Source organism: Rhineura floridana, chromosome 20 (genome assembly GCF_030035675.1).
Source record: "Rhineura floridana isolate rRhiFlo1 chromosome 20, rRhiFlo1.hap2, whole genome shotgun sequence".
Taxonomy (NCBI): Eukaryota; Metazoa; Chordata; class Lepidosauria; order Squamata; family Rhineuridae; genus Rhineura; species Rhineura floridana.
This window is the reverse complement of record NC_084499.1, coordinates 1,303,176-1,318,360: the sequence shown is the minus strand read 5'-3', so window position 1 is coordinate 1,318,360 and position 15,185 is coordinate 1,303,176. Positions and strand designations below refer to the sequence as shown.

General features: G+C 51.4%; 1 protein-coding gene across 1 annotated transcript; it reads right to left on the bottom strand.

Annotated features, from left to right (window-relative positions):
- Positions 1-6,799: 6,799 nt before the first annotated feature.
- NRARP (NOTCH regulated ankyrin repeat protein) lies at positions 6,800-14,555 on the bottom strand. Its single transcript, XM_061604120.1, has one exon. The coding sequence runs from the start codon at positions 14,133-14,135 to the stop codon at positions 13,764-13,766; it is 372 nt and encodes a 123-aa protein (XP_061460104.1). The 5' UTR covers positions 14,136-14,555; the 3' UTR covers positions 6,800-13,763.
- Between the last annotated feature and the right edge of the window lie 630 nt (positions 14,556-15,185).

The following is a 15,185-nucleotide window of genomic DNA, read 5'->3' as shown; positions in this document are numbered from 1 at the left end:
CACTTGTCAAGCAATGTGCGCCTTTACAGTGGATCTGTGGCTATATGCATGTGTTCAGGCCATTGTAAGCTCTGCGGGGCAGGGACCTGTCTTTTCTGCTCATCCCCTAAACTGCCATGTACATCTTCATGGAACTGAAACAGTCTTAAGCACTGTATTGATCAAGTATAACGCTTCAGCTGATTGAGGGCAAATTTGAATTGGTGGCACTCTAAGGACAGGCTTGTACATTAAGAGTGGCCTTTTCCCACTATTAATAACAGTCGCTCTTGTTTATTAAACTGTTTTTTTTTAAAAAAAAATAGGCATCTATTTTGATATTACCATTTCCAGCCCACTCTGTTGTCTGAGACCTCTCAAAGGCTGCCTATTTGTTCCTAAGAGCTGCCTTGACTACATCAGGCCAAGGAAGGATTCCCAGTGCCAGCACTCTTCCCACCCCCCACCCCACATAATTGCCAGTTAGATGCTAGTAGGAGATCCACCAGTGGGGCTTCCAGGCTCCAGCACCAGCCCCCCCAACTCTTTGCCCTGTGAAACTGGAAATGTAAAATGAGACCACCACCCCAAAAACCACAAGAAGCTCACCAAAGGGGCCTTGGCAGGAAGTCCACACCTTTGCCTAAAGCATCTCTGCCTGATCACCTGGGAAGACAGCTTGGTGGGCGTCTACAAGCCCAAGCTAAATTCAAGAAGCAGAACCAGTCCAATAAAACAGCAGCCTGCGGTTGTGGTGACACGCACATTCTTTCACCAGAGAATCAGTCAAAAAACAGCAACATGTTTTTCTGCTTGACTGCATGGTCACAGATAGTTCAATGTGCATCAGAAAGTTAACTCTTCGATGGCATGTGTGTCTCACCACCCACCTGTGTGTGGTGTTTTGTCCATTTGTCCAGAACTGGGTTGCGGCAAGGATGGAACACATGCTGATGGACAGAGGCCTCTGGAAAGCAACATGTCTCTGTGCATGCTGGAGCATTAATGCACAACATCTCTGTTGCCTTGTCCAAGGGCACAGCCACAGCTACTTGCTTTAGCACCCCATGTCCAGAGGCTCCCATTTGAAGTGGGAGGGTACATCGTGTGCCCCTCTTCTGGATCTCAACAGGGGCCCACAAATGGCTGTTCCGCCATGATTGTGCAAGCTGCTCTAACGCTGCTGCCACTCACCCCTTGTTCAGATTCCTCAGTGTATGTTAGTCCCCCCACCAAACGAGAGAGAGAGAGAGAGAGAGAGAGAGATGGGGCAGCTCTGTGCTTTCCAGCAATTAAAAAGAATAAAGCAACAGTTGTCTCAAGGCAGGCCAAGGATCTGGGTGACCCCGATTTTCTGTGTGGCTGGGCAGGTTGAATGGGGCCATTGAGACCCCGATGACTGGCACCTCCACCAGGAGCTGTCTCCCCTCGCCGCCGCCCCTCCCCCTTCCCACCCCTTTGCACTTGCTTTCAATTTCCTCCCTGGAAAGGAGAGCCCCTCCTGCTCGCCCGTTGGCTGCGGGAGGGGGGCTGAAAGGGAACCGAGGAGACAAGGGCAGGATTAAAAAGGCGCCCTGGGAGCGAGAGGCAGCAGCGGCGGCGGCGGCGGCGGCTGGGAAAGAAGGGGGCTGGCCGGCCAGCCTGCCCCCCTTGCATGCCTAAGCAGGGCTTTTCTGCAGAGACCCGCCCTCCTTTGCAGCCCCCCCCCCCGGTCCGACCAAACCTGGGGTAAGCCTCGCCTGTTGCCCCGCATCAGGGCCGGGTGATGCCACTTGGATGCTCGCAGCAGTCCGGCCTGACCTCCCACACGCCCGCCACGGCTGCCCCCCCCCAGTTGCACCCCATGTGGGCCTGGTTTACATTGGCCGGGCAAATGGTGAAGACCCGCACGTTTGGGCAATTTAAAGGCACGCATCTTCCAGGCTCCTTTTTTCCTCACTTGGGGCTGTTCCGTGCCAACAGAATGGGGGGTGGAAAGGCGCATCCTTCCAGCAAGGAGCAAATATAAATGATCAATTATCTTCCCTTCATCGGCTATCTCTCGAAGGCACCGATATTGAAGGCGTTGTTCGTAGCATTTCATCTAATCAGCTGCTCAGCTGGTGAAACTGCGCAGTCATTACGCAACTGGCAGCCCCAACGTGGACTTTTAGCTCCGCTCCGTTGACAGTAACCCTTTGCCAACCTGGGGTGCGCCAGCTGATTTGGACTCCGATGCCCATCAGCGCTAGCCAGCATAGCCATCTTGTCTACTCTAGCACAGCCACCCTGGCTGGCCCTGATAGGAATTATAGCCTCAAATAGCTGGCGAAGGCTGCCCTCCATAAAGCCAGCATGACGCTAGGAGTGGATAGAGGTGGAAACTTCCAATCTCCACTCGGCCACAAAGCTCTACAGTTGACTGTAAGCCAATCACCTGCTTTGCAGGGCTGTTGTGAGGATAAAATGTGAGGACCCCATGGACAATGCCTGGCTGATCTAAATCTTTTTATGGTATGAACTCAGCAGTTCTGACTGCAGAGGTACAAACATATCTTAGGCAGAAACACCTAGACAGATTGCAAATGTACACAGACATATAACTGGGTCACAGGTCCATCTATTATTGCAACTGCACCTAGCCAGGTGCTTCTGAGAAACCCGCAAGCATTACACACACACCCAAGCCTTCAGAGGAATCCTGAAGTCCTGCTCAGTGAGAGATGTCAGATGGGGCCTTGGTAGTGGTGGGACCACATTTGTGGAATTCTCTGCCCCAGGAACAATCTGTATTAAGAGAACCTGTGTTTTGTTGCTGTGTGTTGATAAATTGTTACTGGTAATTTTAAGAGGTTTGTGTAATGGGCTTCAAAGTGATGGCTTTATATACAGTTATGCTTTAATTGCAGCTTGTTTTGGTTTTTTGAACGCTGCCTTGTGAGGACAGTGCCAAGCAAGCAAGCAAACACTTTCTTAGCATCCTCCTGAGAAGATGAATGCATATTCTCTGCATCCAATGTTCAGAGGAAGCCTGAACACGGGATGAATGAAAAGGCTCCATTCAGCTGTCATGAATTGCTGCTGTGCTGTTAGACAAATGCATGGATCATTAAGGCCAAGAGGCGTGCCTTCTCCCGTACAGGCCCAGCTCTGGCTAGCTCCACTTTCAGAGGTGAGGCAGAACCTTGCCTGTGGCAGTGCCTCTGAACGTGGAATGCCCTAGCCAGAATACTCACTTAGAGCCCTAGTGCTAAGACTTTAGATCGCCATTAAACACAAGTTTCCTTTGCTCAAACTCTGGATGGACACTGTGATGATGCTATACCTGTGATGCTCCCTACCTACTGGGGGGAAGGGCGGGATATAAATTTAATAAATAATAATAATACCACCTTAGCTGCAACATCTTATGAGGACATTTTGGAGACTGTTTTGGTGTTTGCAGTTTGCAAGCTGCCTTAAGGGTCTGTTGTGATGGAAATGTATAAACGTTTTAAGTAACAATGGAGAGTGTGCTCTCCACCAGCACTACAGACCCTGGTAGCTGTCTCACCTACACCTACATCCCCACCACCTACACACACACACACACACACACAAAAAACACACCACAACTGACCTACTCACACGCTTCAGAAACCACAAATCAGCAATCTTAACAAAAAAGGTGGAGCAACCAGTTGCAAAACATTTCAACATTGAGGGTCACAGCCTGTTGGACTTTTCTATAACAGCGATAGAGATGCCAACAGATCCAGCAGCATTGACTAAGAGGGAGAACTTTTGGATTTACCCCCTGGACACATTGGCACCACATGGCCTAAATCTGGGCCACTTTGGTAACAGCATTTGTATGTTGGCAGCTGATGAAGGCGGAAGCTGAAATGTTTTGTTAATACAATAAAAACCTCTGTTTTGTTAATCACAATTATGTTCATATATTTTAGGTGATTAACAGAATCCTTATAGGGATCCAGAGCAAGTTCTGTTTGTTGCTTTCAAAACTGTCATATATATAGATAGATATAGATATACAACACAAAGGATTGCATGAGAGAGCTGCGACATCCCATCTCAAAGGCAGACAGAGGCCTAAGAACAGGCAAAGCCCCCCCCCGATACTTCAGAGGTCCTTTTGCTTTCCTTCCCATTATTTGGATATTACAGCCAACATCCCAGCGGCGGCTGGTGACTCCAGGTCAGTGGGGCAGTGGAATTCACTCTGGGTTTTAGTCTGAACTTTCTAGGACAGCTCCTTGAAAGTTTGGACTGAAACCCAGAGTGGATTCCACTGCCCCACTGACATGGAGTCACCAGCTGCCACTGCTACCCACCCACCCACCTACCCACCCCCACACCAGCTAGATGGAGGGGGTCTAATGCCCCAAGGGCAGGTAGGCGAGATGGTCCTGAGAAACAAACAAGCCGCTTTTTGAGCTTGCTGCAGTTAGTGGGACTCTTCTCATCCGGACCTTTGGTTCACGCATGACACTGGCTAGGCTTGTCACGCCTCACCTGTGGCCCCACACAGACACAACCCCACCGGGTCTCCCAACACCTGCACGTTTCAGGGGGAGACTGCTAGTCACAGTAGCCAGCTGCCAGGTGGGGAAGCTCATCTTTTAACTGGGGAGCCCAGGAAGATGCCAAGGACCCCGTTCCAAGCCCAGAGGGCAGGAAAAACAGGCAGTGCCAGAGTTAGGCAAGTTCCCTTGCAAGGAAATGGGGCACGGGGGGGGGGAGAAGAGGGCTACGAACCAAAAGGAAATCAAGTGGCCCAGGTGAAGCCAGGCAATCCCACCATGGTGGCACCCTTGGCCCACCCAACCGCTTTACAAATTCCAGCACAGCAGAGACATAACTCCTGCACCATGAGAGGGGCGATGGGAGGGAGAGAGGCCTGGCATTCGGAGAAGCCTTATTTGGGTTGGAGATGTACAGAAAGGACCAAGGGGGGGTCCCCCTCTCCTTTTAATGCAACACTATGAATACTGGGGGGGAGGGGGCTTTTTTAGTCCCTGTTTAATGGATTTGAATGTGAAAAGGTGGCGGGATTTGGGTGCTGGCTGGGCGGGGGAGGGTCCTCTTTGTTTGGAGCTGTTCCTCCTGGCATAGATTTGTTTAGCCTGGGGAGGATCTTAGGGGGGGGCTCTTGCCCGGCCCTTTCTGCCTGACGCTTATTAGCATACCAGCTGCTCCTTGAGAGAGGCTCCTGGAGGGGGGAGGGGGAGGGAGGGAGGGGGCGAAGAGGCGTCCTGGGAATGAATGAGGGTATTGCGGGGGGGGGGAGGGAACAGAGGCCATGAATGGGAGGGGGAAGGAAGCTGAAAAGATGGCAATGCAGTTTTGAATGAAACAAGAGGGGGCTCCCAACGGGTGTAGGGGGCACAGGCCTACTTTGGGGGGGGAAGCAGACAGGAGACATTTTGAGGAGGGGGCAGAAAGTGGCCAAGGGGAATGGGGCTTTAGAAAGAGCATATGGAGGTGTAAGGTGAACCCTCCTTTTTGACACCCCCCCACAAGAGGATACTGGGGGTGGGAGGGAATTGCCCTGTCAAGTTCCTTTGCCTCTTTCTTCCCTATAGACCCCCCCACACACCCCAAGCAAATCAAGGTCCACAAATATCCTCCGCAGTCTATAAGAAGTTGACACATTTTGACAGGGGGGGCCAGTGTCGTGCTTGCACAGCTCTTTGAAATGTTGCAAGTGCATCATGCATTTCCCCCCACCACACCCCTTTCAACACCCCTTACAGGTAGGCCAGTAGTATTATCACCCCATATCACCCGTCAGCAGTTCTTGGCTGCAAGGTTTGACTGAGACAGCTCTTCACCTCCTTGCTCCCCCCAGCCCCAGGTCTACTCAGAGCCCCCTCCCCCACTCACCAACAAACCATCCACACTCCCCACAGGTGAACTGAAAGGGATTCACAAGGAGGGGGTGGGGGGGTCAGTGGAACCCCTTTTCTCCAGGGGGAACAAACCACTTTGTGACCTGAACTCATGGAAGCATAAAATTGGGACGTGGGGGGGGACAAAATTCCCAGCACCAGCAGCAGCACTCTCCACCCAAGTGGGGGGGGCAGTTAAGGCACAGTGGTCCTCCACCTCTTGCAGCTTTGGGAATCAGTGTTCCTTCTTCCAAACTGAACATTGGACAAAATATTTTGGTAAGAATTGGTAGAGTTTACCCCCTCCCCCCACAAGCAGAAGGGGCTTCGGGGCGGGCAGGTGGGCTGCACAGTGGCCCAAGTTGCTCATCTACTTTTACAACAGCAACAACAATAATGATGCTCAAACAGTCACTCACTGTTGCTGTCAAGAGGCGTCTCCCCTGGCGTGTTATCCCAACAACACACTTTTCCAACCCAGCTATTTAAAATCAAGAGAATGGCCCCTGGAAATAGGTCCTCTTAGGGGCCCTCTCCCTGATGCCCCTCCAAACTTTCACACTCACCACCTCCAGCTTTAAGAGCTTCCCAGAAATTAAAACACAATCCCATCCCACCCCAGTCCATATGGGTCATTCATTTGAATATTATATTATTATTTATGAGTGACCCATATATATATATATATATATATATATATTAATTAGAAAAGATAAGGCTGGGAAAAACAGAAGGGAGTAGAAAAAGAGGAAGGCCAAACAAGAGATGGATTGATTCCATCAAGGAAGCCACAGACCTGAACTTACAAGATCTGAACAGGGTGGTTCATGACAGATGCTCTTGGAGGCCGCTGATTCATAGAGTCGCCATAAGTCGTAATTGACTTGAAGCCACATAACAACATATATATTAAGTCAAGCGCTTGTCTATGCTTTTTGAAAAATATATTTTATTGAATTATATTAAAGGAAGGCAAGCAACAATACAATCTAACAGAGAAACGTCCTTCCCCAACCAAAAGAAGCTCTTGTCTGTGCTTGAAGGATGCAACAAAGGCCCTCTTGCCTTGTCATCTCCCCTCACCCACCCTGCAGAGGACTGAGAAGTGACGGATCCATTTGTTTTGGAGTCAGTTGCCCAAACAAAAGACAATTGGAGGAAACACTTGAGAAGTTCAACATTATTTTTGGGTGCTTCAGCTCTGCTGTCTTGAGCCCATGCAAGGCGGTCAGCGGACACACACACACTCACGCCTGAGTGTCCGCAACTAAAAAAGCAAAGAAATCAGTAACAGAAATAACCCAAACATTTAAAAGAAAAGAAGAGGAACTAGAGTTTCTGTTCTGGACAGCGTTATTTCTGGGAGAAGGCAGGAGGTCTTCTTAAAGTGGAGGGGGCACGAAAGATTTCCTGTATTGTCCCCAAAACATTGCAGGATAGCTCCAGGAAATTTGGGGTGCTGCCACACCCGGCTCGCCTCCGCGGCAGAATGTCTGCTTTGCATGCAGAACACCCCACGTTCAGTTTGCAGCATCTCCAGGTTGGGCTGGAAGAGACTCCACTCTGGAACCCCGGACAGCTGCTGCTAGTCAGGGAGAAGACTGAGCTAGACGGGACTGTTGCTCTGATTCCATGGGTTGTATTCTGCTAAGGCCTTCTCAGAGTGGACCCACTGAAGTGAACGGACCTAGGTGAGTCATCTCTGTTAACGTCAATGGGTCTCCTCTGAGTCAGAGTAGCATTGAAGACCACCCTGCATAAGACAGCTGCCCGTGCCCCATCCACATCTCTGCCCACGCTTGCAAACCCGTTCCAAGCTGTGCACAGGGGACCCGAGCGCTCAGAGGGAGAAGGCTCTGGCTGGATGAAAGCAATGGCCTCCCCAGCCATCTGCGGTCCCCGGGCCAGTCCCCAGCGTTCTTCCTATGACCAACTATACTCCATATCGGCTGACAATATAAATATGCCACTTCAGGGTATAACACGCTTACAGAAAAACAGGGTTGAAATGTATTGGATGAGTTAACAACAGAGATGTAAGCACCCTCTCTGCACTTGTCTAACCCTTCCTAAGGATCCCCTCCCTTGAGCAATCCAAGGGTGCATCTGGCCAAACCTTCTGCTTGCAACAGCTCTCCCCTTGTTGTTAAGTCTGCAGCCCCTGCTATTCAGAGGTAGACTGCATCTGCTCATGGAGGCTCCAGACAACAAATGATAAACCCGTTCATTTGCCCAATCCTCCTTTTTGAAAGAGACATTAGCGAGGGGCACCACCACACATCTTGCGGCTGTTAGTTACACTTTACCCCAAGGAAGTTCTTGCTTTTGTCTTTTTGTTAACGAGGAGGAAAGGAACTCAGGCAGAGGGTCACACACACACATTTTATTCTTACACAACAATCATGTGAGGTAGATTAGACTGAGAGATCCTGCTCAAGGTCAGCCAGTGAACTGAGTGGATGAAAGGGAATATGACTCCCTCCCTCCCTCATGCCATTATACTACTCCAATCAGTACCCCAAGCACGCTCTAATGACTTATTCCAATATTTGATGCAGGAACATAAATGGCATCACCAAATGTGCAGCAAGCCAGAAGTTCATAGCAATTAGCATGAGCTTTGCAAAGCCTGAGCTGCTAGGCCTCAGCTTCTTTGCTAACTACTGAAGTTAATGTTTGCCAGAACTGCAGTTTTGGACAACTATGGCTATTGCAAATGAGATGACTAGAGAATATGAAGTTAAATAATAAAGATGCTTACAGCCACAATAAAACCAAACCAAAACATTTTTGTCAGTATGGGGAATTGTTACACTTCCATCACCTTTGCCCCAAGCCTTCTTCACTTATCCTTCCTTCAAGGTTTCTGTCCTCATAGAATACTAAGAGTTGGAAGGGGCCTATATGGCCATCAAGTCTAACCCCTTGCTCAATGCAGGAATCCAACTTAAAGCATATAGCACAGGGCCTTTGTTGCACCTTTCCTTCAGCCTCCCTACCTTGGAGAGCAGGGGGGAGGAGATGGCCCTTCACTTCTCACACCCCCACCCACAGTTAGGGGCAGTGTGAGGCAGTTTTTAATCCCAAGCAAAACCCTGCAAGTGTGACAGGTCTAAACCCTCCATTTGGCCTTCTGCAAGGCGGATGTTAACATAATAATTTTTTGCTTACCAGGATTTGAATCTCCACACAGCCATGAAGCTCACTGGGTGACCTTGGGACAGTCACTGCCACTCAGCCTCAGAGGACGCCAATGGTGAACCCCCTTTGAATACCGCCTACCATGAAAACCCTATTCATAGGCTCTCCATAAGTTGGGATCAACTTGAAGGTAGTACATTTCCAACGAAGATGGCCAGTATTATCATAAAATAGTACTGTGCCCAACTGCTGTTATTTTACATTTGTTGGTTGCTCTGTACAAAAAAAATCTCAAAGCAACTTACAAGATAAAATTACAATTGTTATTTTACCATGTAGTGGTTGTATAGGGCTAAGTGGTGGAGGCAAGGCTGAGGAAGACATTTTAGGAGGGGAAATCTGACTCCCAGGCCTCAGTAGCTGTGCCAGGACGACAAATTGGGAGCTCCCTGGCTGATGAATTCAGAGAGAGGCTGGAGGTGTAGTGCAAAACACCTGCAGGTCAGGAAGGCTGAATTAGGCCATCCTCACTTGGATCTCCCCCAAAAATGCTTTTTTGAAAGCTTGATAACTGGCAGGCAGGACAAAAACATCCAGTTTCCCAGGAATGCAGAATGAGAACTTCCTTTTGGAATGTCTAAACTGCCCTTCATCCCAATGGACCCCAGGGCAGTGCATGCACAGCTGGAAACGCCAGGAGCAGCCAAACGTGAGGGTGTGCAAACAGCCCTTTGGGTTGCAAGTCGGGATCCTACAGCCAAGCAGTTGCACTGCAACTTCCCAAATTTCTAGGATTATGACAGCAAGAGAAAAAATCCCCCCCCGGGCACCCACCCAGAGTTCATAATGGCACCCATCTTGCTCTTGGGCCTGCCTCAGCAGTTCCTACCCCAGAAGGCCCATCAGCAATAATGTTTCCTTCCCTGAAGAGGTGCACCACCCCCAGCCCGGCAGCACTTGGAGAAAAGACAGAGGCTAGATCGGATCAAAGGGGCTGACCTAGCCCAGCCCCCTGCTTTCCACAGTGGCCAGCTACATGGAAATAGTCCTCCGCATTTTTGGTTTAGAGGTATACTACTTTGAAACCTGGAGGATCTATCTAGCCATCAGATAGCAATCTTGCAATGCCTAAGTTTGCATCGGAGAAGGGCGGTCATAGCTCAGGTGCAGAGCATCTGCCTTGCATGCAAAAGGCCTCAAAGGCATCTCCAGGTAGGGTTGGGAGAAAGCCTTATCTGGAATCCTAGCGAGTGGCTGCCAGTCAGTGTAGACAATACTGAGCTAGATGGAGCAGTGGTCTGACTCAGTATAAGGGGGCTTCCTCGATTCCCTTACTTGGGAGTAAACAGCACTGAGTGTTCCGGGGCTTCTTAGCAGACGTGCTGCAGATCAAGCTGCAAATGTGGATGTGGGAAGGGGACCCATTTGTGGGTTGGGAAAACCAACAGCATTTACATCTGACCCTGTCCTGTGCATGCAAGCATTTACTCAGAATCGGACAGCAAGTGCATCCTTCAGACAGAGGGGAAAGAAATGACCAAAAAGATTTTATATAAAAAGATCAGTGAAAAAAAATTTATTTATAAATTTCTCACCCTGGGACTATGCGAGGCTATCATACACTCAGGAATACACCATCTTGTACAGAGCTGTGGTTTTTTTATCCAGTTAAAAAAAGTGATCATACAGTGACCCACATATAGCTTCAATATAAGCCTAAAATTCTTAATGAATTAATTAACATAATTAAAAAAGGTATTTGCCATCTAGAAGGGGAAAGGAACACCACCATCTACAGAGAAACTCCTCTCCAGAGTTCATCAGCTTCCAATGTCTGCTTATTTCACTGACATTAACATATTTTTCTAAGAAAAATATTTCAGAATATTACAGACTGCCAAATGGTTCAATTGTGCACAAAAGAGACCCCCTCAACCTCTTTTTTAAAAAAATTAAAGATAAGGAGTTAGAGATTCTCCATTTTGGCACAGAGAATTACAGCAGCACAAGCCAAGATGAGGGGGAGCAAAATCCCTTTTATTTTTCAAGATAGGGGGTGGAGAGATCATCCAAACATATATGGAGACTTTGTGGAGTTGCATAGAAAAAGAATTAAACCCCTACACACTAAGGTTGCAATCCGAAGCATACTTACTAAAGTGCAAGTCCCTTTGAACTCAGCAGGGCTTACTTCAGAGTAAACTTACTTCAGATCACATGGCAGGCCAGGCAACTGCTCGCTGGGGCAATAAGGCAAAAAATATTAACCCCCAAATCACAGGCTTGCCCATTTCCAGAGCAGGACCCCCCTCAATAATAATAATAATAATAAATAGGTGTGTATTCCCAACCTAGTTCTCACTGTTGGTGGAAAACCTTTTCCAGGCAGCTGGGGGGGGGGAGGAGAATCCCCAAATCTTTAAAAGGAAAGGGGGGGACATAAGCATCCCTCCATATTTCATTTTACCCACAAAAGGTTTCACAGTCTTCAAAGGCATACTTTTTATATATAAAAATATAAATATGTGTTAACATCTTTACAAACACTCCCAAGAGAGTCTTCCTTTAGAAAATTGGGTTTCAAACCAAGATCTTTTCCTAATAACCTAGCCCAGATCTTGAAATTCTGAATATAAACTATTTTTTATTAATAATCATGTCATAAATGTTATGACATTTTATTGTGGCAAATCCATTTAAGGAAAAAAGGGGGGAGGACAAAGGAAGAAGTTATGTGCAACTCTAAAACAGACACCAGAAAATTCTCCCCCACTGAGAATCCAAAAATCAAAAGCACACTCCTGACACACAGTATAACACTCTTAATAAATTCACCCAAAAAAATGAGCTCTGAAGAAGCACACACAATTCCTTACGGAGTTACAGTATTCAAAGACACTTTTGAAAGAGGCCAGCAACATCTCTCTCAGGTTTGATGTGAGGAGGGGGAAGGGGTGACATAAGAGAGAGACTGCAAATGAAACTGTGGAGATAGCAGAATACAACTCAGTGCAGTTGGGGGGGGATATAGCAGAACCCCACGGGGGATGCACAAGCCCTCGTTCCATTCCCCCTGAACTGTATTTCTAAACCACTCCAAGATCTCTTTGAGCAAACCACCCAGCTCGCTACACACGCACGCACGCACGCACGCGATAAATAGTGAAACACTCATCGCCCAAACACAATGGAAAACTACATTTCAAAGGTTTGATGGCTGCTTGAGAAAAGGCGTGGGGAGGCACAGGCAATATGGCAGTGGCAAAACGCATCGCTCTAGTGCAGGCCGAAAGGCGGGAGGGGGAAAGGAGGACCCCGCACTGCAGGGAGGAGGGAGGCCGAGGCGGGTGGGCTTCTCGGGGGCTGTCTGTGGGCATGCAACGCGCCAGGAAGGTAAAGCAGCATTCAACAGACAGTTGCAGTCACTTTAGAAAAAGACACGTTTCAGAACGGACACTGAAAGCATTATTCAAAGTTGAAATCTGGTTTCCTTCTCGGTGGGCAGCAGGGGGCGCTCTGGCCCTTTTACAGACCACTTCTCCAGCTGTTGCCCGGCCCTCCCCCTTTCACTTTTCAAGGTCTGGCTGAACTCACCGCAACTACTTTTTTTTAAAAAAGGCCTTTTTCTTCTGTCTTTGCGCAAAGCTGACCGCGACGCGATCCAATTTGACAGGACAGCAAGAAGTGAGAGAGCAAAGGGCTGGGGGACGGATTTGCACCAGCGGGGTAAACTCCAGCCTGGACCCCAGACAAAATCCCGGCGCTATTTTTGTGTCCATAGTGGAAGGTGGAGGGAGATTCTCAACTTTTTTTTAGGTGACCCTTTTTAGCCCCCAACAGAATACAAACCACTCTGACAGATGGGCGCGAAGATACTCCAATTTTAACTAGTTTACACCAAGACTGAGAAAAAAAGGGGGGGAGGGCACAAAATGCTAATGACTGGGTTGAGGGTCGTTCTGGAGGTTAGGGAAAGCAGCGCATGGGGTGTGGAGGGTGCGCGCCTGTCTGTGTGGGGTCACGTCTTCAAGCACCCGGCCAGTTCCTCAGGCTGGAGAGGGGGGAGGCAAGCCGGCGGCAAATACTGTGGGGCACAACCGAGGTAGATGGAAGAGGAGGAGGAGGGAGGAAGGGGAGGGGGGAGAGTTTTGTTTTACAGTAGAGCAAACACCAAACCTTGTGAAGGGGGGCAAATCCTTCCCCTCCCCTCAATGCAAGTCCCCCCCATAAATCTTTTGAGTCCCCACATCTCTTGCCAAAAAAATTAAAATAAGTAAAATAAGTACAAAACAAGTATTCCAAGCAGCTTTGAATGTTTCCCTCTTTCCTTAGCCTCCCCCCAGTCTACAATCTTAAGGCGCCAAGCGCAGGGAGTCGGGGTCCAGCTGCCAGTCCCGGAGTCCCGGAGCTGGAGGAGGACCTGGGATTGTGCGGGGGGGCAGGCTGGCAGTCTCGCTCCGCTCCATCACCCCGGGTGGCCGCTGTGCCCACACCTCCGTTTTCCGACGCGGCCGGCCCCCTTCCCTCCCCTGTCTTCAGAGGAGTCTCTCTCCGCCTCGGATGCGCGGCCAGGCCCAGAAGGGCTTTGCCCTTGACGGGGGCCCGGAGGAGACCCGGCCCTCTGCGCGCTGCTGGGACCCGCGCGCCTTTTCACCGCGCTCTCCATCCGTGGCAGGCGGCCCGATGCCGCCCGAGGGCGGATCCCGTTCCCGGGCGCCTTTGCTTCCAACGCACCAGCCCCCGCGGAGGGCTTGCCCGCCGGGGGCTTCACCATCACCGGCCGCCCGAGGAATATTTGGCCTTGGTGATCAGGTAGAGGACGATGTCCTGGTGGCCCCCGAAGGCGGCGATGTGGAGGGCGCTCCAGCCGTCGCGGTTGGCCAGGCGGATGTCGGCGCCGAACTTGACCAGCAGCTTGACCAGCTCCAGGTTGCCGTCGATGACTGACTGGTGGAGCGCCGTCTGGCCCTCGGGCCCGAAGGAGTTCACGTTGAACTCGCAGTTGGTCATGTTCTGCAGCAGCGACTGCAGCTCCTTCGTGTTGCCTTTGCGCACCGCCTCCTGGAAGACGCGCTGGCTCGGCGGCGGCGGGGGCGGCGGGGGCGGCGGGGGCGCCGCACAGGTGGATAGCTCCGTCTGGCTCATGGCTGCTGGCCGCGCGGGCGGCGGCGGCGGCGGCGGCCGGGCCGGGGCAGCAGGCCGGCGGAGGCTCCCCGCATGGACGGCGGGCGGTGGGGCGCCAAGGGCAAGAAACCGCGGCGCGCGGAGCCCGCTGGAGAGCCGCGGGCAGGCGAGGCGAAGCAGGGGAGCCTGCGAAGCCGGCCTCGACGGCGCTCAAGTCAGTCCTGCCCGGAGCCGAGCCCCGCGCGGCGGACAAAGGCAAGGCAGCTCGGGAGGAGGCGCGCCGGCGGCGGCGGCTGTCGTCGCTGCTCCTTCTCCTCCTCCTCCTCCTCCTGCTGCGGCCGTCCGGTTTCGGCGTCTCCCTCTCCGGAGCCCCCCAGAGCTCCTCGGGGAGCACTGCTCTGCTCGCCGCTCAGGCTCCGCGTCTGTCTGAGCGGGGAATGCCCATCGGGGCGCCTTTTAGACGGCCTCTCGGCATTTGCATAACAATGGCCGGGCCGGTGACGCGGCCCCGCAGGTCCCGGGGAGGGGAGGGGAGGCCGCTCATTGGCCGCCGCCCAACGGGGGAAAGTGCTGGCGAAGGTGACACCCGGGGCGGGGGAGGGGCCGGGCTCCTATCCCCTCCCCCCTCCCTCCTTGCGGCGGGATCATCACGACTTTCCCTTTTCCATATGTATCTCGATTTGCCCCCTTCGGCCCGGTTACTCGAGGGTGAGGCTGCCATCCTCTTCGGGCTTGCGAATGGCGAGAGCTCCATTGCGTAAGTCTGAGGGGCTTGCTCCTGAGCCGGCCTGGCCGGTATCGCGCCGTAACTGAGTCGGGAAGGGAGCCCCCGTCCCACCCCGCAGACTGGCTCCTTGCCCTTCGTGCCTTACCTTCCGAGGAAACCCGCGGGAAAGGCCCGACTTGCTCACCGGGAGCAAGGCTAGTCCCGATCCGCCGGCTGTTCGCGGCTGGGGAGAAGCGGACGAGCTTCTCCGTGAGCGCCCCCTCCAGCGCGGCTTGAGCCCACGGAGCCGGCCGCAGCGGAAGTCCCTGAGGATGCCGCCCGTGGCGCAGGTATTCGGAAGGCCG